The sequence below is a fragment of the Amblyomma maculatum genome, chromosome 4 (genome assembly GCF_055883805.1).
Source record: "Amblyomma maculatum isolate TAMU_Amacu chromosome 4, ASM5588380v1, whole genome shotgun sequence".
NCBI lineage: Eukaryota > Metazoa > Arthropoda > Arachnida > Ixodida > Ixodidae > Amblyomma > Amblyomma maculatum.
Window position 1 is genome coordinate 113,629,888 of NC_139347.1, and position 24,985 is coordinate 113,654,872.

A 24,985-nucleotide genomic window follows, 5' to 3' on the forward strand; every position below is an offset into this window, starting at 1 on the left:
CCTGGCATTGTCTTTGCACTTTCTTATTAAAAACAAGAACAAAAAAAGATACTTATTTGTTGTCATTTTTCAGTTCAAGCTTGGCAACGGGTGCCCACAAAGTGAGCATACATTTGGTATACATCGCATCACACAATGTGAACAATTTGTCAAAGGAGGCTTGCATGGGCGAAACAGCCTCCAGGATGGTGCTGGAATTTCCTTCCCTTACTTCGATTCTTTCTTTCCTTTAGCATGAAAGAAATACTGAAACTGCAGGAATTGCAAGGAATCTCTACATCTTGAAATGCACGCGGCTTTATTTGTGGTTTCCTCCTGTTTCGGACAGTTTCTTGATGTGAAGACTGACCCCGTCAAATGTGCAGACTTAGGGTTAGTGCGCTTCAACGGTGACATTTTGGTTGGCATTTCCTTTCCTTCATTCTGGGTTGAATGATGACTGAAACCCTTAAATTCATGGTGGAGTACGGGTGTGGTGTGCATGGTGTGTCCACTTGAGCTCTTTTTTTGTGCGTACATTTTTAAGCTTATTTTATCTTTTTTCTTTTCTTTTTCTTGCATAACTCTGCTGCTTCTTTGCTAAGGCATGCAATGTCCTGCCCTGTGCATTTGATGCTGGCGATTGTGGAACTGCCAATTACGGCCAGCTATATGCCCTGGATCTCTCATGGGATGAGCAAAATTACTCTCTTCCTGCAGGTAAGCATGATTTCGTCGGGCTAATTTTATGCTTTAGTGGCTGGCTACGAGCCTGGCAATCGTGATGATGGTGTTCAATCTGAAAAGGACAAACGGTGTTAGGGCCAAGATGTGTTATCATCATGTTTTTCCCGAGGAGAAAAAAAACCTTGAATGCTCCTTGCCGTAGGTTTGCAACCTTTAGATCGAACCCAGCTTTAGCAGCATTTCAATGTAGGTGGGGACATACGAGGTGTCATGTCAGTGTATGTGTAAGAACCCCAGGTCATAGAAATTGTGTGGTGCTCTCCAACTACGAAATCCTATACAGCCTGATTGACTCTGGGATGTTAAACACCATAAACAAAACGAGACCAGACCATATTCTACATTTTTGTGATTAGGCAACAACTAGACAATACCATCGGTAGCGTGTGCTGGCTGCCTGCACTGGCAGTCTAGCTAAGCATTATGGCAGAGGGATGCATATTCAACCCCTCAGGTCCTCAATTGAGCATTGCTGAATGCAAGTACAACAGCTGTTAATGCAAAGGAAATGTGAAAAGAAGTAACTCTTCATGTCACACATTGACAATGGCACAATGCCAGTATTTGTGGCTCCCATGTTAGCTACCTTTATTCCCATGTTGGTCTTTTTACCATACTGTGCTGCACCTAGTAGGGCCTTCCTGTGATGGTTCTCGCAGTTTTGAATAAACTAGGGACTCGCATGGGGAGCTTTAAAGAGGTTGAGTCCGGTGCAAGGTCTTGCCCTTCCCCCGTGACCGAGAGGAAATGGGGAAGCAGCTTGGTCTGCCGCCACTGCACCTGAGTTAAGTTAGCTCTTCTATCGCATCCCATCGCTTTGTTTGCCTTTTCTGGCGATGGCCCCTGGCCAAGTAAAAGCTCCCTCACCCATGGGTGTTTTGTGGTCCTATGCTAGACCTGTCATGGTCCCCAAAAGTATGAAATTTTTGGGGACGTTTTCACACACTACCAACGAAAGAGGTGTAGTTCTCCCTCGTGTGAATTTCACTCGAGGCGCACTAGTACCATCTCATGACTCTGCTGCAGCTAGGTCTGTTGTAGCTGACAATTTCGCTGCCCCACACTCCTAAGAATATGAGGTATCAAAATGGGGACTTGAAGCCAGTTTTACACAGGCTGCAAATGAGGTGACCAAAAGTGGTAATGTTTTCAGCTGAATCATGAGAGAGCTTTGCTTCCAGCTCGCTTTCTCTCTCCACTGCAGGGCAGCTGCTGGCCTACTTCAACCTGTCGGGTTTCCTGGGGGCGGGCGACACGGTGACGGACGGCCACTACGAGGAGAACCCAGCTGTGCGGCTGGTGGCCGTCTCTCTGCCCAGCAATGTGGTCACTGTCATGCTGTTCCCCAACAGCAGTGCCACCACAGTGGACATGACCATCAAGGGACTGCGCTCTGGAATCTCCTTTGAGGTAGGCTTCTCTCTCTGACGGGCTATTGCTTGGCTGCTTGGGAATAGGGTGGTGACAGAAGCTTTAGGAACTAATACGGATTAGAATGAGTGTTAATACATAATTATAAAGCTAATTCTCTGCTCACTCGGGAATGGTTGGTTTGCAAGGGAAAAGTTCTAGATCGCACTGTGGACAAATGCACCTTGCCCCCTTTCTTATTTTTATTCTGTGTGTGCACCTTCATTTTCTTACGACCCATCTAAACTGCCTTGGGTGCTTGATATCAGTGCCTGTAATTGCCCTTGTGCTGGCGCCTAAAAGTTGAAAGTTTCTGGGCCTGGTTTAATTTTTCAAAATTGAGTCACTGGGACTGGTAGGAATCTCTACTATATCAGTTCTTGGTGATGACATGGTTGTGAAGATGTTGTCTGGTACTTAAGTGGCTATTTACTAAACACGTCTTGTTGCTTAGAGAAAAAAAAGTTTCTAAAATACTTTCCATCTCTCTCTTATCATCAGTTACCGTTTTTTCAGTTATAAGATTTTTTGTTTAATTAAGGGAGGTACCTTTTGAGCATGCAGGCAACGGGGCGACAAATACAACCGAGTTTGATTTCATGTGAAAACCAAAGCCTTGCGTGAGCTAGGTGTCATCTTTCGCTCTTTCTGTCTTTTAAAAGGCAATAGAGAAATGCGCGTGGCAGTCAAGCACTGCAAAACCGCACATGTTGCACTTCCACTTCTTGCCATCGCTGCTTCGTGCTGTGAATGTTCGGTTGTTTCTTCCCTTCCCTAATTCTCACTGCACTTTTACTCTCGTTTAATTTCTGAATGGAGTGCACTGCCTTCTTTTCATATTTGAAGACAGCTTTACTTTCTTTTTCTTTTTACCCTACGCGCTGCATGCTTTCCCTCACGGCTCCGAGGCCTACGTAAAGTCAGCTTCTTCTGAGTACTGCTAAGCGTAGTGGTAATGTCATTAGAAAAAGAACGGCTCCGAGGCCTACGTAAAGTCAGCTTCTTCTGAGTACTGCTAAGCGTAGTGGTAATGTCATTAGAAAAAGAAGAAAACACGGTGTAGGTAGATATGTGTGTATATATATATATACATATATATATATATATATGATCTCATGGTCCTAAGTAGTGTGCGTACGGCGATGTCATTTCGAAGGAAGTCATCACCACTGCCAGATGCACTTTACTGTAATAAGTTTTTACAAAAATATCTTTACAATAAAGCAGGAAAAGTGTAGAGTCTGTGGAAATGAACTGGGACTTCAATTTCATCATCATCCAATTTGCACAGCAGAAGCTGTTGGAACTAGCATTAGTGGCCAGTGCGACTGCAAGGACTGCACTCTAGATTTCGACACACTGCCTTCTTTTCATATTTGTAGACAGCTTTACTTTCTTTTTTTTTTACCCTACGCGCTGCATGCTTTCCCTCACGGCTCCGAGGCCTACGTAAAGTCAGCTTCTTCTGAGTACTGCTAAGCGTAGTGGTAATTTCATTAGAAAGAGAAGAAAACATGGTGTAGGTAGATATGTGTATATATATATATATATTGTAATAGGGCGTTTATTGATGCTCAGATGGAGAGCTGTGAGGACAGGACCTTGCAACGGCGAGCCCAGCGTACTTCTTCTTCGTCGCACAACGCACAGGTGCATGTCGATGGCGATGACTATCACAGTACATTTTCCCCCCGGGTAAAAAAAGGAGCCATCCTGGCGACTTATGGCGCGGAAAGCACAGCGGGGTCATAGAATGGCTTCAATCGGTTCACGTGAACTGTTTCACGACCACGGCGACGCAAGTCCGCAGAGGGCATGACGGGCTCAACTACGTAGTTGACTGCAGATGTTTGCTGGAGGACCCTATATGGCCCGTGGTAGCGAGCAAGAAACTTCTTTGAAAGGCCAGGGGTTGTGGAGGGCACCCAGAGCCACACCAGTGTGTCCGGGAGATATGGCGAAGCTTCGCCGGTATCACGGAGGTATTTTTGTTGCCACTGATTTTCTGTTGTGAGAGAGCGGGCGAGCTGACGGCATTCTTCTGCGTACGTGACGGCATCGGATAGCGGGGAAGATTCGGAAACGTCAGGGCGGTAGGGAAAAAGTGTGTCCATAGTACAGGGTGGCTCGCGCCCGTAAAGGAGAAAGAATGGAGAGAATCCAGTAGTGGCGTGTGTCGCGGTGTTATATGCGTAAGTAACAAACGGTAGAACTTGGTCCCAATTGGAATGGTCGGTGTTCACGTACATAGCCAGCATGTCACCGAGAGTGCGGTTAAAACGTTCTGTCAGTCCATTCGTCTGAGGGTGGTACGAGGTAGCGGTGCGGTGTATGATGCGGCATTCTTTCAGGAGAGCCTCAAGAGCGTCTGATAAGAAAACGCGTCCGCGGTCACTGAGCAGTTCGCGAGGGGCACCATGGCGAAGAACCAGGTTTTTCAGAACAAAGGCAGCCACATCGCGTGCGGAAGCAGAGGGCAATGATGATGTCTCAGTGTAGCGGGTTAGATGATCCACTGCCACGATAATCCAGCGGTTGCCAGCTGAAGTTGTAGGAAGGGGACCGTATAGATCTATGCCGACACGATCAAACGGACGGGCAGGACAGGGCAACGGCTGCAACGAAGCAGAGGACTTGAGAGGAGTTTTTCGGCGTTGGCAAGACTGGCAGGAGCGGACAAAATCGCGGACAAAGCGGTACATTCCACGCCAGAAGAAGCGTAGACGCAAGCGCGTGTAGGTTTTCAACACTCCGCCGTGGGCGCACTGGGGATCAGTATGGAAAGCAGCACAAATTTCGGCGCGGAGATGACGGGGGATGACTAAAAGCCACTTCCTTCCGTCGTGAAGATAATTGCGGCGATAGAGCAGCCCGTCACGAATTGAAAAATGGTGAGCTTGGCGGGCAAGCGCCCGAGACAGACGACCTGGAGAGTGACTTGAAAGAAAGTCCAGAAGTGTAGATATCCACGGGTCGCGCCGCTGTTCCGTGGCCATGTCAATAGTGGCAAGCGAAGACAAATCGTAGGCGCAGATCTCATCAGGCAACGAAGAGGGAGGCAGCGGTGAGCGCGAAAGAGCGTCCGCGTCAGTATGCTTGAGGCCTGAGCGATATATGACACGAATGTCATACTCTTGGAGGCGAAGAGCCCAGCGAGCAAGGCGGCCGGACGGGTCCTTTAGGGACGCCAGCCAGCACAGAGCGTGATGATCAGTGACCACATAAAATGGTCGGCCATAGACATACGGACGGAATTTGCCGATGGCCCAAATAATGGCCAAGCATTCTCTTTCCGTAACAGAATAATTGGACTCTGCCTTGGTCAAGGTGCGGCTTGCGTACGCCACCACATAGTCTCGGATACCAGGTTTGCGTTGGGTGAGAACGGCGCCTATCCCAATACCGCTAGCGTCAGTGTGAATCTCAGTTGGCGCATTCGGGTCGAAGTGGCGGAGGATGGGAGGCGAAACCAAAAGACGGCGTAAAGTGTTGAAGGCGTCATCACAAGCAGGTGTCCATGCGGAGAGGTCGGAGCTACCGGAGAGGAGCTGGATGAGAGGAGCAATAATAGAGGCGAAATTTAAGATGAAGCGGCGAAAGTAGGAGCATAGGCCAATGAAACTTCGTAGCTGCTTCAGTGATTTTGGGCGTGGGAATTCGGCAACTGCACGAAGTTTGGTGGGATCGGGAAGAATGCCATCCTTAGAAACGACATGACCTAGAATTGTTAGTCGGCGAGCAGCAAAGCGGCACTTCTTCAGATTCAGTTGGAGGCCGGCGGTAGCGAGACAAGTGAGAACGTCCTTCAGTCGGAGCAGGTGGGATTGAAAATCGGTAGAAAAGACTACGATATCATCGAGATAGCAAAGACAGGTTCGCCACTTGAATCCACGAAGCACAGTGTCCATGAGGCGTTCAAATGTGGCCGGGGCGTTGCGAAGCCCAAAGGGCATGACGTTGAATTCATATAATCCATCTGGTGTGATGAAGGCAGTTTTAGAGCGGTCAGCGTCAGCCATTGGCACCTGCCAGTAGCCAGATCGTAAATCCAACGAGGAGAAAAACTCGGCGCCCTGCAAGCAGTCTAGTGCGTCATCGATGCGTGGCAGAGGATAGACGTCCTTGCGCGTGATCTTGTTGAGCCAGCGGTAGTCGACACAAAACCGGAAAGAGCCATCTTTCTTAGGTACCAACACAACTGGAGACGCCCAGGGACTGTGGGATGGCCGAATGACACCCCGACGGAGCATGTCGTCCACATGATCAGCAATTACTTGACGCTCCGAAGCCGACACGCGATAGGGGCGCTGGCGCAAAGGTGCAGTTTTACCGGTGTCGATGGTGTGCTCTACGACAGACGTGCGGCCCAAGTCAGTTTGAGGAAAGTCGAATGAAGAAGCGAAGTTCTGTAAGAGGGCGACAAGTTGATCACGTTGCGCAAGTGGAAGATCAGCATCAATAGCATGTTGGAAAACGTCGGAGGGCGTCGAAGCGGTCGCAACATCGCAAGAGCACAGACTAACGTCGAAGGAGGGGGTTGAGTCAGCAAGAGTGGTGATATGACTGGGATCAAGCTCTTCAAGACGTCCAATGCATTCGCCACGGAGCAGGACTGCTGGGCAAGAAAATGGGTTCGAGGCGTAAAGTGCACTCTTGCCGTCTTGAATTTCGAGAACAGCAAACGGAAAAAGGAGGCAGGGATGACGGGAGGTGGCTTCGGAAGGTGTAAAAATCGCAGTCAAAGGAGTTACCCACTCACAAGACAGTGGTACGAGGGCAGCAGAGAACGGAGGAATGTCGGTGTCATGGGCGACGAGAAGTTTTGCAGTGCGGGGAGGGGTATCACAGAAGGGGGCATCACAGAGGGGGGCGAAGGCAATTTGTGCACGAGCACAGTCAATAACGGCTTGATGAGTCGATAGAAAATCGTATCCGAGGATGATATCATGCGAGCAGTTCGGCAGAACAATAAACTCGATGGGGTACAAGACGTCTTGAATGAGCACACGGGCTGTGCAAGATGCGGAGGGGTGAATGTGCTGTGATGAGGCGGTGCGGAGCGAAAAGTCGGAAATCGGAGTGGTCACTTTGCGAATTCGACGGCAGAGCGCTTCACTGATGACGGAGACGGCTGCACCGGTATCGACGAGAGCGAGAACTGTGGCGCCTTCTACAGAAACTTTGATAACATTAGCGGGACGGCATGGAGGACTTGAGGAATTCGAAACAAGCACAGTTCTTGCCCCCGGAACTGCGACTGTTAGTTTCCCTCAACGGTGCTGGTAGAACGTCGCAGCATTGGAGAAAGCGATCGGCGCCGAGGAGAATGTGATCGACGAGTGGTATAGGTTTGGCGATCTTGTGGGACAAATTGAGAACCGGGCGGAATCATTTGCGAGCGTGAGTCGGTATCGTACGGGTAAAATCGAATGTCAGGCTGTGAAGGTTGGAGGCGCTGGCGACAAAGGCGCGCAACATGGCCCGGCCGACCGCAGGCATAGCAAATCGGAAGGTTGTCCGTAGTACGCCAAGGTTTCATAGGATGTGGGCGGAACCTTGAGGGTGGGGCTTGAAACGAAGGCTCAGCATGCGGCGGTGAACGGTAGGCAGGGACCTGCACATAGGAGCCAGACGTGGGCGAAGGTGGTGGCCTAGCCGTTACTTGGGCATACGTGAGAGGTGCCGTCACAGGCGGCACCACGGGGTTGGACGGCAAGGCATCAGCGACGTGTTCTTGCACGACACGGCGTATAGCAGGGGCCAAAGATGGAGCCAGTTCAGGAACGAGGCGGCCCGAGTCTTGAAAATGGGGAAGGAGTGAGATTTGACGTGCGACCTCTTCACGAATAAAATCTTTGATCTTTTGATTCAGCGGGCTCCCTTCAGAAGTTGGCGAACCACCCAGGGCTAATGCGGATACGCCTTCGTCGCACACACTGGAGCGGCGCCTAGAAGCGCGCCGCTTGCGGAGCTCGTCGTAGCTCTGGCAAAGCTTCACGAGTTCACTAACGCTGGTGGGATCTTTCGCTACCAGCATCTGGAAGGCGTCCTCAGAAATGCCCTCGAGGATGTAGCGGATTTTGTTTGCTTCCGGCATGGCCGGGTCGACTCGTTTGCAGAGATCAACGACGTCTTCTATGTAGCTGGTAAAGGTCTCATCAGCGCGCTGAACACGATCGTGTAAACGTTGTTCGGCACGAAGCTTACGCACTGCCGGGCGGCCGAACACTTCCGCGAAATTCTTTTTAAATGTCGACCAAGATGACAGGTCAGCCTCATGGTTGCGAAACCAGAGGTTCGCCACGTCTGTCAGATAGAATATGACGTTACTGAGCTTGTATGAGTCATCCCACTTGTTGTAGGTGCTTACTCTTTCATAGGATGACAGCCAGTCGTCGACATCTTGATCGGCCGTGCCGCTGAACAGGCAAGGGTCACGCTGGCGCACGACGCCAGCACACATGATCGTGGGTGGAACGGCCGGCAGCGTCGAAGTGTCTTGCATGGCGGTCGTAGAGGGTAGTGTACGGCTTCGCAGTTCCAGTTTGGGTGGGATCGTTTCCGGCACCTCCGCCAATTGTAATAGGGCGTTTATTGACGCTCAGATGGAGAGCTGTGAGGACAGGACCTTGCAACGGCGAGCCCAGCGTACTTCTTCTTCGTCGCACAACGCACAGGTGCATGTCGATGGCGATGACTATCACAGTACAATATATATATATATTTCATGGTCCTAAGTAGTGTGCGTACGGCGATGTCATTTCGAAGGAAGTCATCACCACTGCCAGATGCACTTTACTGTAATAAGTTTTTACAAAAATATGTTTACAATAAAGCAGGAAAAGTGTACAGTCGTCTGTGGAAGTGAACTGGGACTTCAATTTCATCATCATCCAGTTTGCACGGCAGAAGCTGTTGGAACTAGCATTAGCGGCCAGTGCGACTGCAAGGACTGCACTCTAGATTTCGACACACTGCCTTCTTTTCATATTTGTAGACAGCTTTACTTTCTTTTCTTTTTACCCTACGTGCTGCATGCTTTCCCTCACGGCTCCGAGGCCTACGTAAAGTCAGCTTCTTCTGAGTACTGCTAAGCGTATTGGTAATGTCATTAGAAAAAGAAGAAAACACGGTATAGGTAGATATGTGTATGTGTATATATATATATATATATATATATATTTCTCATGGTCCTAAGTAGTGTGCGTACGGCGATGTCATTTCGAAGGAAGTCATCACCACTGCCAGATGCACTTTACTGTAATAAGTTTTTACAAAAATATGTTTACAATAAAGCAGGAAAAGTGTACAGTCGCCTGTGGAAATGAACTGGGACTTCAATTTCATCATCATCCAGTTTGCACGGAAGAAGCTGTTGGAACTAGCATTAGTGGCCAGTGCGACTGCAAGGACTGCACTCTAGATTTCGACATATCTGGATAGCTTGGACACCCTTTTTAGACGCACTTGTGTTGAGCTGAACTTCTGACAAGTCAAGCAAGTTTCCTGATGTCTTTAAATTCATCTTAAGAGTACCTTTTGCAACTGCTTTTGCTTTGCCTACGCCACAGCACAGTGGTACAGTAGGGATAACTGCCATCTGCTTTCTTTTTCTTTTCTTTTTTTTTTATTTTTACATGTGCAGTTCAAGCTGACTCTGACCACTGGTGTGGGCATCCCAACTAAAAAGACGAGCACCTCTGTACAGCCACAATTATCGGAAGTGACCTCGCCACCACAGCCAGTAGTGCTTGTTACCGAGGAAACTATGAACTTTACAGGATACGCAGACCACCTGAGGTAGGTGTAAGCTGTCCATTTGAATTGCTGCCTTTAGATTTTATGTTGATTGCTCAAAGTATGAGACCTTTTCTGCCTTTCCACCACTTCCGGAGAAACTGGTTTTTCTTACCTTTGAGGGAAGTTAATCCTCAGCTCTTACCTGTGCTACGAGCACAGTGCAGTCTCCAGTAAGGCAGTGAGTGCCCTTTGACCTTATTTTAAAAAGTCTATGGGAAAAACGCTTTAGCACGAAGCTTGTGCCTTGCATGTATTGACTGATTCATACTGCAGCGAACATTAAGGACCACTAGGCTATAGGTGCAGTATAGCTTAGTGTCCTTACTTTTACAAAATACTGTAAAAACTCGCACAATTATGAGCTTTATTTTTTTTTTCTGATTTTAACATGCCCGATTTCTGCCTTGTATTACAAGTAAATCCAAACTATTTTTTGCCCAAAGGTGCAATTCCAGTTTCATTATAATTTTAACGCAATTTCACCACGGTTACCTCGCTACTCACATGCAACCAGACTCAAGACAAATGCACCTCTCATAATATCAGCGTGTCAGGACCATGGTTGCTACTGTGAATGGAGTACAGTTGAACTTGGATATAACGAAATTGAAAAAGCCCGTAAAATATTTGTTATAGGGAGGTTTTCGTTATATGCAGTTTCCACGAGAAAGTTTGAAAAATAAATACAGAAACGAACTAAGCTGGAAATTAAGGCTAGTGAACTCGCCCAGACCGCTTTTATTGCACTGAGAAGTAACGAGTGATTTTGCTTTGCTGTTTGTTGACGAGGGTCGGCACCACTGATCGCTCGTAGCTGAACCACCATCGTCCAGTGAGCCGGCGACGCGGCGCAAAACGTCGATGGCGTCCAACACTTCATTCGTTGAAGGCATAGCACATGGTGGCTCGACCTCTGGGAATCCGTCACCGTCGGTCTGACATCGGATACTTTCCACCAGCGCCTCATCCAACATCTCTTCAGAAGTCACGGCACAGTCATCCGCATGCAAAAAGTCGCAGAGCTGCACGTCATCCGGGGCTGCTCCATTCACGCGCAATAAACCCCAAGCTTCGGCGAGATCGGGCGGCGATGAAGGCTCCAAGTGCTCCTCTTCATCATCAGCTTGCGCAGTCTGAACTTCTTTTGTAATGCGGGCTTTTCTAAAACAGTTAGCGATAATGTCTGCACCCGTTTCTCGCCACGATGCTTCAAGCATCTCAACTGCTTGAAAAATGTCCACTTTCATTTCCCACTGAAGACGAATGTTCAGAAGCAGCCTTCGAATCAGTCTACGCCGGTAGCTGCACTTCACGCTATTAATAATTCCTTTGTCGACGGGCTGAATGAGTGAAGTGCAGTTCGCGGGCAAATACTGCAGTTCAATATTTGAAAGGTCAAGCTCTTCAACGCGCAGCACAGTTATCTAGGAATAAGCAAATGGTGCGGTTCTGCTTCTTGACATCTTCATTAAGTGCCTTCAACCTGTCACCAAATATAGCCCGCGTCATCCACGCTTTCATATTGGCTACGTATTTCACGGGCATCCGGTGCATTCCTTTGAAGCACCTGGGGCGGGCACTCTTGCCGGTAATCAGTGGGACGCGCTTGTCAGTCCCGTCTGAGTTTACACACAGCAAAACAGTTATGCGAAGTTTGCTTTGCTTGCCGCTGTGGCAGACGTCACCTTTTAGGCTGAGGGTGCGGTTTGGAAGCAACTGATAAAAAAGAGCAGTCTCGTCACAGTTGTAGATTTCGGACGCGTCGTAACGCTCCAAAATTGCTGGAAGTTTCTCTTCAACCCAAGAATTGGCAGCATCACTGTCCGCAGATGAGGACTCACCGCTTATCATCTTTCCAGCGATGCCATCTTTTTGAAGCCTTGCAGCCATCCGTTGCTCGCTTTTAGGTCATCAAAGCCCAAGATGCAAGCATAATCACGTGCCTTTTGTTGCAAGAGAGCGCCGCTGATCGGAAGATTTCTAGCCCTCGTGTCCATGAACCATGCGAACACCGCTTTGTCCACGTCGGCATATGTTGATGGCTTCAGCTTCTTTTTTTTGCCGTCAGCACCAGACTCCATTGCACCACGAATCGCATCTTTCGCGTTGAGTATGGTAGAGAGAGAGCTGGCTGGGATTCCAAACCTGGCAGCTATATCCTTCTTTTTTTCGCCTCCAGCAACAGCGTCCAGAATAGCAATTTTGTCCTCAAGAGACAATATTTTCCGTTTTTTCGTGGACGCATTCATTATCGATGTCTTAAAGCACCAACACGACCCGGCGCACAGATACACGAAGACAAAAACGAAATGCACACGTCGGAAGCAAGCTTGCCGGAACAACGTAGGGCAACAAAGAGATGGACCCGAAAAGCACCGAATGAAAACAAACAACAAAGTTCGAGAAACGCCTGTCGCGCCACCTAGTGTCACGCAGACGAAGTGGTGATTTCTACATCAAAGAGTGGCGCTGCTAGCGGGGCGCCTGTGCATTATCATCATCACCACCGCGTGGGCGAGTAATATGCTCGCTCGCCGCGGCTGCGAATGTTTTTTTTAGGCGGTCATCATTCTTGATCATTAACTAACGAAAAAATCTGGCACAACTTCGCTCTATGTTCTTAAAATATGCGGCAAAAAGACTCGGCGGATGACGGCCCGAATTCGTTATTTCAAGGTTTTCTCCCCTAGCCACTTTGTTACATTGAGGTCCAAAATACATTGGTTTCTATGGGACTTGCAACGGGGAATAGAAAAACTTCGTAAAATCGAGGAATTCGTAAAATGGAGGTTCGTTATAAGCAGGTTCAACTGTACTTGGCATTTTTAAAAAGAAACACACCAGCTTCAGAAGGCACCGGCACAACATTGAGTGACTGGGTGAGGTAGGCAGAGCCTGCAGCTACTCTCACTGGATTACTCATGTGGGTCTCTCCAGTCATGCTGGTCACACCCCACAGTCGCAGTTTGTGAACACATGACCAGCATTCCCAGGGCGCTCGTTGGTTGTGCTTTTAAGAAAATTGCGATATGCAACACGTTTAGAGGTACCGAAAAAGACTTTCTATGGAAAGGTGTGCATTTGGCTAGGGACCCAGACGATGATTGCCAAAGCCCCGAAACTGAGAATATTTTTTTGGTGCACATGCCATGCGCTTGAATGTGATTGCAAAAGCCAACAGGTTTTACAACCAACCCTGTTGTAAAAAACGTAATTTTGAAAATTTTTTTTTTGTGCCAAGAAACTTTGATGCTTTTGTGTGCTTTTTTTTTTTAACTGCATTTTTTTGCTGGTAGTTATTTTTTTCATCACTTGCTCATATGTTGATTGCCACTAATACCACTGGGAAGAGGAATTGCTCCTCTACAATTTGATACTAGACACTCCTCTACCAAGCAAGTTTTGTTAAAGAAAAAAAAATTAATGACACCACTCGAAAACCACTTTTTTTCCTGTGGATGGGAAAGTGAAGATATCGCTTAAACAATCGCAGGGCCGCATGGCTTCCATGAAATTCTCTCATCAAGCTTGTTGACGTGAGAAGAGAAACGTGAACCAGCATCTTCAACATGGAAATCGATGCATCTTTCCGACCTCTGGTGCAGGGGGGCGTTAGACGTGCAAACACAGAGAGCGTGCACCTCGTTTCTACAGTAAACTAAAAAAACAAACAAATTGTAGAGGTTCAACAATCCTCGAACCAAGTCTCACAAGCGTTAGCTACTGGCTGCACCTGCTGCTGCCACTTAAATCTTGGCTCGCTTCCACACTTGGTAAGCTTCTCTGCGACAAGTTAGCCTGGCTTCTCATTATTTGATGGCCACGGCAGACTGTCTGGTACAACTGCGGTCTCTGTCTTTAGTGAGATGGTGTATCTGTATGGCATAATTACGTAGGTTAACTGAAGAAGCAGCGAAGATGAACTTCATGAAGACAACAATGTTCACTGCGCAGCACAAGAGTGTTTTGCATTTGGAACTTGATGAAGACAATAACTGCACACCGCGAGGTTATGTTGCAGTTTTACATGAAATGTCATCGGCTGTGGCAATAGCCTAGAGCTCTCGTGCCTAGGCATGACGATGAAGACAACTATTTTTGTTGCGTATAAGATGAAACAACATGCTGTGCATAAGTCAGCAGTGCCGCCTGTGGAATGCATGACGTAGTATTTGGTCCAGGAATAACACAAAACTCGCGAATGAATGCTGAGCAACTAATGCTCTGAAACAATTGCTTCTGTATTATCAACTTGTCAGTTTGTTCCTAAGTGGAAAAGCTGCTGAAGATTAATTGAGTAGTGGAAAAGGATGTTTTCAGAATTGGTTTTACAAATTTTTGAACTCATTGTGCTCTTTTTCTGAGCTTGAGTTTTGCTTTGTATTCCTGATTGATTTCTGATCTACAGAATACTAGCTACGGCCAGTGGAATTCATTCTAAGGTTGTTTTTTTTTTTCTGATTACAAACTCTGATTTTTATTACAATTGCTGCCAAACTAGCGGAAGATAGGCCAAACAAAGCACTAGTGAAACACAGTTGAAAGGGTATTTCAGATATACTACTCATGTGGGCGATGAGGTCACTCATGTTAAGAGTTTCAACTACTGGCATGCAAATATTGAAATTTCCGAATATGAATACGAATATGGGGAAAAAATGCCTTCGAATATCAAATTTGTTATTAAATATCTGGTCAGCGAAAAAGCTTAAAATAAAAAAAGGCATACATTGTATTGTACCAACTGCAAATACCACGTGATCACGTGGTACAGTCGAACCCGGATATATTGAACGCGAAGGGGATCGCGAAATAGTTCGATATATCGATAATTCGATATAAAAAAATCGGCTTGTGACGGCACTTACGATGCCAAAAAACGATACCGTATTTGTCGCGTAATCAACCCACTCTCATAATGAACCCACCCTGCACTTGCACCGAGAATTTGAAAAAAAAAAAAAAAAAAAGGCTTAAGGCCAGCTCGCTTACATGCAAGCGATTGAGCGATCTCAGCGACGAGCGGCAGCGACAGAGCGAAAAATTTCAAACTTGGTGAAACTGCGCTCCTCTCGCTGCTCGAGCCACCGCTGCAACTCTAAACAAGATTTCTGTGTTGCCGCGGCAGAAATCGTGAGCATTTTCGCTGCATGTCGATGGCGTGCCACTCCGTTTCGGTCGTCTCATCCACAGCTCATTTCTTGGCAGCGTGCCAAGATGCTGCGCAGCGATAACATCGGGGCGCGTTTATCTTTTGATGGCTCCTGGGGTGGAGAGGAGCGAACTTGGCAGAGTGCCCGTGATGGCTTGATTGCACGTACTAGCCTGGTTCGATTTATCACGCCGCGCTTGGGGCGGGCATCAGGATCGCAGCAGCTGACCGCGTGCTTTCGTTGATTCATACATCCAAAAATAAACAACTCCCGCAAAAAAAAAAAAAAAAAAAGCCGCTTCTTAACGTCCGACCAGCACAACGATAAAAAAGGATGACTCGCAAAAAAAAAAAAAAAAAGAAAGCAGAGAGAGAGAGAGCTGCCGCTTTTTAACGTCCGCAGGCACCATAGCCACCTCAGCCGCCGCGCGCAGAGGGTTCGCAACACACGCTGGAGAAAGCGTCGACGCCTGTCTGAAAACGGGCTGAGCTGGCTTGGCGCATGCGTAGCGCGTGCTGAAGGAGAGAGAGAGCTCGACAAAAGGATAGGCACACCCACGCACATGGCTTGCAAACGTCATGTGTTGGCGCGCGGAAAACGATAACTGCAGATGCCTTTGGGGAATGGGCGCGGCGCTGCCCAGACCAGCTGTCGCCGAACTGTCCCCTCTCATTCCTTCCGCACGTGGCTTGAAAACGGCACGCGGCAAACGGCCAAGGGTGATGCGATCGTCTTTGGGGAAGGCACACTTTCCAGTGCGTCGTGCGGAGTTTGATATATCGAACGACGGGTGAAATTAAGTTCGATATATGACGCAGCTTTCCTATACTTTTACATGGGATTTTCAAGGGTATATTCCGTGAGTTCGATATAACCAAAATTCGATATGTCCGGGTTCGATATAACCGGGTTCGACTGTATTTGCAGGCAAAATTAATCCAAAATTGCACATATATGTTTGTACCCTACTGAAAAATCTAGTATAAGTTTTATACAGTCTTCTGTATACCACTTACTTGTGCTTATTGCTGCTGAACACAGTATATTTATGTTACTTTAGCCTTCAAGGCACGAGAAAAAAGTTTCTATTTAATTGGAAGCTTTAATTATGAAATAGGCCCAAAAAAAACTGTCAAAAACTGTTTTCATCACAGTAATTTTATACTATGACGAATACCTGCTGGATTGGGGTTATCCGCGTTTTAGGTGAAAACTAAGTGAGAACGACATTTTCTCTTGGTTTCATCAAGTACTTAGCTTTGAGCACACTGTCGGGAAGGCTATGGTGAGCTTTTCTTTTTTGTTCTTGTTCTTGTTTTACATGCCCAATTTTGAGTGCCTTGTTTCATGTCTGATCTGACTCTGACAATGCAGGTTAAGAACTTAGTGCTGTTTTGCCTCAAAGTTTTGCTCAGCCAGTGGCCAGGCTTGGTGGCTGGCACATCCGATGTTCAGGCAAATCATTGTGCAGTGTTCAGCACTGGCAAATGTGACCCCATCATAGATTACAATTGTGGGGCGAATCTTCGGTTGCCTGTGCATAAATAAGGGTGGTGTATATTCTCCTGCTAGCTTATGTGATGGCTTATGTGATGACATACTGCAGGCTGGACATTTTGTCGCATGTAGTAGCTGCCAGTAGTGAAGCCCACCTCCAGGGCAATAGTTTGCTGAAGGGGTTCTCAGACTGGATTCTGACGAAGGCTTTTGTTTTTTGGGAGTCGGTTTGTGGGTTTGCCGGACACTTAAACCTATCCATCCATCAAGTTCATCTATAGGGGGTATTCACTGACACATCGTGTGTGGTGCTTTGTGGGTAACTGTGGGGCAGTCAGCCACTTTTGTATCCACTGAAAGAACAGGGCGAACGTACGTATCAATTGCTCTCGTGCGGTTCTGCAAGCAGTGGCATCCACAGCTATGAGTTATTGCGCTGTCATAGACTTTAATAGCCGTACACAGAGTAAGCAACAGAAGCTGATGAGCTGCACTAAGGACCTCGGCCGAACGAAACAATTCTCCGAGATAAAACGTCACGTGTAGGTGGCACGGCTCAAACGCGGTTATTGCGGAAGATGGGAAATTTGTGTCAACAGTGGGCTGGGCTGAAATCTTCTCAATGTGCCTTGGCTGACAACTGTTGCCACGATCCATGCACAACTGCTCTCCACACATTTGCACGCCGTATTCCAGGTAAAAGAGCAGCGCAGTAACGTACATGACAGTATGCTTCACTGTTTCCAGCCATGCATGTGCATGCAGTGCGCCGCCAACACCTTCCCATCGTGCTTTGCGGTAATCGAAGTCTTGAAAAAAGGGCTCGACAAACACTGAGGATGATTGAGTTGCGTGTGCAATAAATTTAATTTTAGTAGTGGCTTTAACTAATCCGAAGATAATGCGTGTTGTGCATCTCTCGGCTGAGCCACTGAATCCTTGTAGCTCAAATTTCGCGCAAAAACGACATCTGGTAGCCGAAACTTTTTTATACCAAATTCATTTGGCGTACTTGCCTCATTCGATCAGAAGACGTCGGATGTTCGCATCGTCTAAGTTGGCTGCGAAGCAAAGCAGGCCGCTGTCTCAGCGATGGCACCTGTGGCGCCATCACCATCGAAGTTGTTTTGCAAAAAGTTTGAAGAGCTTTATAAACTTGTGAAGTTTACTTTGGGAAAAACTTCAGTAAATTTGAAGAGTTGTTAGTGCATTGTAAAAAATAATTTTGAGCCTGCAACGCAACGGGATGATGACACCGGTGCCATCGCTGTAATAGCAGATTCTTTTGCTTAGTTTCCGCCACAGTCGATGCAGACATTTGACTTCTGATTGAATCAGGCAAGTACCCCTAACGGGTTTGGTATAAAAGTCAGCATGCCATTTCTATAATATATTTGAGCTGCAAGGATTCAGCAGTAAAGCTGCGAGAAGAATTTTACGGCACACATGTAATTGCACAACTCGCGGGTTCGCTGCTTCAGCCATGGGTCTATAAACCAGCCACTTGTAATGAGCTGTATCCTTCAAGTGATCTGTCGGCTTTCAGTTGGTTTCTTGTGAAGAAGGTCGTCCGTAGCGCAAGGAACGTATGAATGTCGCACATATTTAGTATTGCCACAGGTCACTGCTTACCGCGCTGTTGTGCACGCTGTCTACAAACGAGTCTGTGCCGCACAGTTCCATTTTTTTATATACCGGTCTCTGTCCGCATCGCGCAAACTTTCCAGATAGTTCAAGCTGTCACTCGTGATGCCGATTTAGTTTTCGTTACACCAGTGCTGGTAAAAGGTATAGTGACAGAGAAAACGGTGGTACACGAGTAACTGAGCTGCCAACCGCACTAGTCGGAACAGAACGCAAATATGGCTTCGGCTGTGCACTGATGTCAGCATTGAAGTCACATGAATACCCCTATCCTTTACCTACTTTAATTGAGGATAAACACTGTGATTGCTTATAATGGGCCATTTTACTGTGCAGTCAATCGTAGTTAAATTGGGGCTTTTTCTTTCATAAGCCATGTGTTCAGTTGCATGCCATTTTCTGCATTGCTGAAATGCTAGTTTCTTCAGTGTCGTTGCAAAACTGTTTATATGCTTTTGTACTCTTAAACAAAGTTTTTCGATGTGGATACTCATTGTGAGCCTCATGGCTCGATGACCCCGCTCTTCTTCATTCATCCTCCATGCTTGGCTCTGGCGTAGCGGCTTTTTTATCCCCGTTTATCACGTAGTTTACTGATATCATTTCAGGATCAGTCATGCGAATGTCATTGAGAACCACACAAGTCAATGACTCAGGGTCAAGATCATTGAGAAACTGAGCAATGGTCATGATGATGTGCCAGTTGCTCCATAATACACTATCCTAAAGCAAGACTTGTCACTTGGCAGGATAAGTTCCATTTTGACCTTGGCTGATCTTGAAGGTCATTCTGGCGGAACAAGGCGTTGTCTGGGTTTGTACCTGCAGAAGTAGTGCTGTGGCTGTATAAAAATGGGACCCTCTTGTCTGGGCATTTACTTTGCTGACAGTGAGTACAGCAACCACTGAAAGGCACTCACAGAACTACAGCCATTTCATTGTGCCATTTGCACAGGTACCCTCCAGTGCCTGCATTGCTGCCAGACGGTGAGGAGCTGTACCGGTATGCAGATGTTGATGTGAGGCGTTCTGCACTGCCTGGTGAACTTGTGCGGCAGATTGTAGACGCCAGAGTCCTCTACACGTCAGGTAAGTGGGGCTGAATTGTGAGCCCCGTTCCTGTGTTCATGCAACAATTGTTTCTTCCATGTATGTACAACTCTTCTGTTGGGCATGTACCCTAGTCACCTGTATTCACATCATGCAGTGTTACAGTCAAAGCTACATTGAAGCTGAACTTGAGTTCACAATTCCGAAAGGATATGAACACAAGCACAGCATTGGCGAATAAGGGGATTGAAAGCCAGAGAGTATATTTTGCAATCGCTGCAGGTTCTCGGCTTCTTTTTTTATGAGCTGGTGAACTATGAACTTCCCCCTTTTTGGAACCAACAGGGCTGCTGACACTCAAGGGCTTCCGCAAGCACAAGTCGCAGCTGATTGAGCAGTATGTGGGCAATGCCACCATGGTGGGTGACGAGGAGATTGAACTTGTCTTTCGGCGGCAAAGGAAGGCGACAGATGTCACCATGGTGAAGGAAACGACGTTGTCGCGACCGCCTCAGCGAGCCCTCCTTGGCCTTGGGGAGGGCTGGCTGCCTTGGGAGAAGCAGAACCTGTTCAGCGCCTTGATGAAGGTGGGCACATTGTGAGTGTGAGGACATGGACATGTGTATGAGTGCAAGTAAATGGATGTTAGAAGGTGGCAGCTGATGGATGGACTTCAGGTTTAGGGCATGTAGGCTCTGGTGCTTTTATGCCACGTCACACTTGATCCTCGTTGTCTCATCAGCAACACCTGCACGTGTGCATGCCAAGTGTCAGACACACTTACGTTCGTGATTGTGCATCTCGCACTGTTTTTTCACACATTTAAATGTGCACACCACATCAATAATATAAAATAAATAATGTCCTTGCGCAGGCACTGGTGGCCACTTTGATGCACCAATCCAGCCCCTCCTTGGGGGTCTTGATCCAGTGTTGCATGCCACTTGTCCATTTCTTAACATAGACAATATTTTACTCATGTAATGTGCTGTAGAAAACTAATGCTTTTGCAAGTATGCCATATGAATCCATTGGTCATGGTTTTCATTCGCCGGGTTTTGCGATATCAGAGTTTAGTAGTGAATGTCTCTCAAGGTAAGCAGCTTCACATGCTACCTTGCTCAGTTGATTATGCAGTGGAAACATTATTTAGGTTAATACAGTCGGATTATGGTAATATGAATTTGGCGGTGTTGCAAGAAGTATTCGCATTGTATGAAGTCGATATCATTAAGTGCAGAAGCATGGGAAATGTGTCCATGCAGGTCTGTTCTCAGCTGATGGTATTTATTTATTGCCACGTGACATTGCTCCCACTGTGTGCCACTCACAAGCTCATATGCTGTTTACAGTTCTGTGCAATAATGCAGGATGAGATTGTGCTGAAATGCCGTTGTCACCGGTAAAACACTCAGCATCTTTGTTTGCAGTGAATGAAGACATTAAATTTCTGCCTTTTCTTGTCCAATACACGGTACAGTTAAGCCTGGTTATAACGAAAAGGAAAAATTTCAGCGCTTTTTTTTTGTCATCCAAGTTTTTGTTATATGCAGTTTTTGCGTGAATGCTCGAAAGCACAATACATAGCAAAAACCAGATTAAGAATTAGTTGTAAAGGAAACTACTGTGAAAGTATTTACACTGAATCAGAATTGCTCGAAGTTATGGAAATAGTCAAACATTTCGCAATCGCATTGAGGATGCGGCGCTACTGTGTTAGCAGCCTCCATCTCTGTCGTGGCTCGCTCAACGTGTCTGATAGAGCGAAAAAAGTGGGGTGACAGAGGAGTCACACTTAGGGGAGCATGCGTGTTGATGCAGCCGCCAAGCCAGGAGGTGCCTGCGTCTTCGCACATTCCCCTTGCCTGCCACCGTTGTCTCGGCAAACAGACTCTGCCTTGCGTCGCTGACGCTTTCTGCTATTTTCGCTACCAATGTGTAAGAGCACGCGAGCAACCACGCGCTAGCAATGAATGCACACTGCTCGTCCAGTATTGTGGCACATTTCAAAAGCAAAAGCAGTGAGTGCTACATTTGCCATGTAGATGCATCATCGGCATGAAAACACGGCGCTTTGCATCATCTGTGGTCGCTTGTTTCTTTCGTAAACGTTCCTCTCACATCAATTCAGGTTTTACTGTCATGAAACTTGTGGGGTTCTACTGAATATTTCGATATTCAGCACTAGCGAAGAGATGTCCGCACTGCGAGTTCATTGTATCAAGAGTGCAGAAACCAAACATCAAGAGTACATGGAGCCTTGTTAGCATCCATTTCAGTCCGACAAGTTCGTTGCATATCGACCAACCAAAATGCTGGCTCCAAATGTCTACCATTTCTGCCAAAGGAAACCGGGCTGCAGGGTTTGCATACCAGTCTTATATTGAAATACTAATTCCACCACTAACACTCCAAATATCCCCAAGTTTAGGATAGTTGCCCTAGCCTTTCAAGACCTTTTAATTTTTATGCAACCATCAAGGATCCTCCTTACGACTGAGAAGCAAATCTTGCCGCCCGGTTACATTTGGGAAAGGCTGAAATAAGTGGGCTATTTAATTTATTTACTGTTGGGAAAAGCATCTTGTTTGCTTTCTTTCTGCATGACTGTAAAGAAGCGGCTGGAGGAGCCAGCAGAATCCTTCAAGTGGCGCCGTCGACGTCTTCTGGACACCTTTGGGGACTCGCTACGTCACGTGAACCGGCTGTTCAACGCAGCATTTGGCTACGAGGCGCGCAAGGTCCCTTCACACATGACACACATGATCGACACTGAAGTCATGAAACGGCTGCAGCAAAGGTGAGTGTGAAACCTCAAACATTTGTTCAAAACTACAGTCAGATCTTAATATAACGAATCCCGCGGGACCGCAAAAGATTATTCGTTATTGTGAAATATCGTTGTAATGAAAAATGTGCGATTATAAACCAGTGGTCAAACCTAGGTATGAAAATGATGTACCTTGGCAGTAGGCACTTGTGTAGACAAGCAAAACCTCAAATGAAAATGTTACACTAACTCCAAAGTTGATTTATTTGAAGGAATCAATTATTTTTTTTCTGTCGCATGCAGCAAACACGACCGCGCACTACATTACACCACTACAGCGCATACACCTTCCACTTTGCGGGACACCTCATCGCGTGCGTGATTGCACTGAGCAATAAAAGTACAGACTTTGTCCATGTTCAATAGATCTCATCTTTAATGCTCTCTGAAGTTTGAAAATCTTGTGTCGGTCTTTCAAAATGATTGCGGCGGTCGATGGGGCAATGCTAGCTGTCTGTAGGCCGAAACGCTTTTTCCCTGTGTCGATTTCTTGCAGTGAAAGCAGCTGCATTCATATCTTCTTGGCACTTCGCTGGCTAATATCATCGCCAATCTCGCACTAACTTCGCAATAAAAGACAATATATACTCTCCCGCACGCACAACGATCGACCCGCGTACGACACACAACACAGGAAGAAAAAAGGCAGGTGGCTAGGCCTGCTGACTACTGCATAATAAACCATAGCTTCGTGGGGGCGATAGGAGTTGGTACTAGATGTGTTGATGATGATGATAGCTACATCCCACAGATTATACACACAGAAATGGCAGTTTCTCTTTCACTCTAAAGTTGCAAGCTGCGGCGCTGTTAATTTTACCCGAATTCATAATACAGTCGAACCGGACATATTGAACTCGAACGGGATCGCGAAAAGTTTGATATATTGATAATTCTATATACAGAAATCTGCTTGTGACAGCACTTACAATGCGAAAAAATGATACCGTATTTGTTGTGTAATCAACCCACTCGCATAATGAACCCACTTGCCACTTTTGCACCCGAGAATTTGAAAAAAAAAAAATAAGCCGTTAACGCCAGCCCGCTCACATGCAAGTGATTGAGCTATCTCAGCAACGAGCGGCAGCGACAGAGTGAAAAATTTCCAACTTGTTAGAGCTGCGTCCCTCTCGCCGCTCGAGCCACCGCGGCAGCTGGAAACAAGGTTTCTGTTTCGCCGCGGCAGAAATCGCTAGCGTTTTCGCTTGCATGTCAATGGTGCACGCACTTCATTTCGGTCGTCTCATCCACAGCTTATTTCTTGGCAGTGTGCCAAGATGCTGTGCAGCGATAACATCACGGCATCTGTTGATAGCTCCTGCAGTGGCAAGGAGCGAATTAGTTAGAGTGCCCGTGATGGCTTGATTGCACAAGCCTGGTTCGATTTATCACGCTACGCTTGGGATGGGCGTAGTCCACTGCGATAAAATCATTGGGAAGCGTGATAGCTGCAAATGCCGTTTGAAGCAAAAAATGCTAAAAGCCGGCGTTATGATCACAGCTGACCGTGTGTTTTCGTTTATTGATATGTGCAAGGATAGACGACTCTTGCAAAAGAAAAAAAAGAAACTGCCGCTTCTTAACGTCTGCAGCCGCCATATCTTACACTACGCCGCACGTACAGCACAACGATAAGAAGGGACGACTCCTGCAAAAAAAAAAGGAGAGAGAGATATCTGCCGCCTCTGCAGGCGCCTTAGCCATGTCAGCCGCCGCGCGCAGAGGGCAAATGCTGGAGAAAGCATCCTACATTATGTTGGAAAACGGGCTGAGCTGGCTTGGTGCATGCATAGCGCGTGCTACTGCGAACGAAGGCCGGGAGTGAGGAAGGAGAAAGATAGCCTAGCAAAAGAATGGGCACACCCTTGCGCTTCGTTCTATCACGTTTTTCCCCTCTCGTTTCCACCGGTTCTCTCTGGTTCATTCACGCATATGGCTTGCAAACGTCACGTGCTGGCGCGCGGGAAACGATAACCGCAGATGTGTGCACCTTTGGGGAATGGGCGCGGCGCTGCCCCAGACTAGCCGTCGTCAGACTGTCCCCTCTCGTTCCTTCCACGCGTGGCTTGAAAATGTCACGCGGCAAACGGCCGAGGGTGATGCGATCATCTTTGGGGAAGGCACACTTTCGAGTGCGTGGGGGTGCGGAGTTCGATATATCGAACGACAGTTGAAATTGAGTTCGATATATGACGTGGCTTTCCTATACTTTTACATGGGATTTTCAAAGGGATATTCCGTGAGTTCTATATAACCAAAATTTGATATATCTGGGTTCGATATATCCGGGTTTGGCTGTACTGATGTTCCTGGATGATAAAAAAAAAAAAAATATGTTCCTTATTCTGAAATATACGCTATTTTAAAATTCGTAATTCTGAAATAGTTTTGCATATAAAACGTAGAAAATCTGCCGGGGATTCTCAAAAAATTCGTTAATTTGTAAAATTCATTAATGTGGTGTTTGTAGTAACGAGATTTTACAGTGCTTCGAATTTCTAGCCTAAAATTATAAAATTGCTTTTTATGCTTACCAAATGTGGTTTCAGTTTTTCTTTTACCATATTCTAGGTTTATGTAGCCTGAATGTGAAAAGCATCTCCTGCTGAGTGGTTTCACTTTCAATTGCAATGATTCTTGTGGCCGCCATGACACTTTACACATGCAGAAGTGCATGTGTGTAGTGTGTTAAGCATCGAGTTAGCCTTCAGAGTTGTCATATACCTACATGTCAGTTTTAGTGGCGTTGACATTAATGTCCATCAAGAAAGGCGATCATGTACAGTCAACGACCGATTTTTTGGACACCAAATTTTTCGGACATGCTTGATTATTCGGACTTTTTCCCAGACCCAGGACATACCTTATAAAG

The 24,985-nt window shown here is 46.8% G+C and overlaps 1 protein-coding gene across 2 annotated transcripts in view; it reads left to right on the plus strand.

Annotated features, from left to right (window-relative positions):
- Gnptab (N-acetylglucosamine-1-phosphate transferase subunits alpha and beta) overlaps nt 1-24,985 on the plus strand; it is a 121,144-nt gene that overhangs the window by 58,818 nt on the left and 37,341 nt on the right. For both annotated transcript variants that reach the window (XM_084602361.1, XM_084602362.1), the window contains exons 12-17: nt 585-699; nt 1,931-2,136; nt 9,782-9,936; nt 19,186-19,319; nt 19,626-19,867; nt 21,896-22,080. In XM_084602361.1, the coding sequence (XP_084458487.1) occupies nt 585-699; nt 1,931-2,136; nt 9,782-9,936; nt 19,186-19,319; nt 19,626-19,867; nt 21,896-22,080 (1,037 nt within the window). The remainder of the gene's footprint in view (nt 1-584; nt 700-1,930; nt 2,137-9,781; nt 9,937-19,185; nt 19,320-19,625; nt 19,868-21,895; nt 22,081-24,985) is intronic.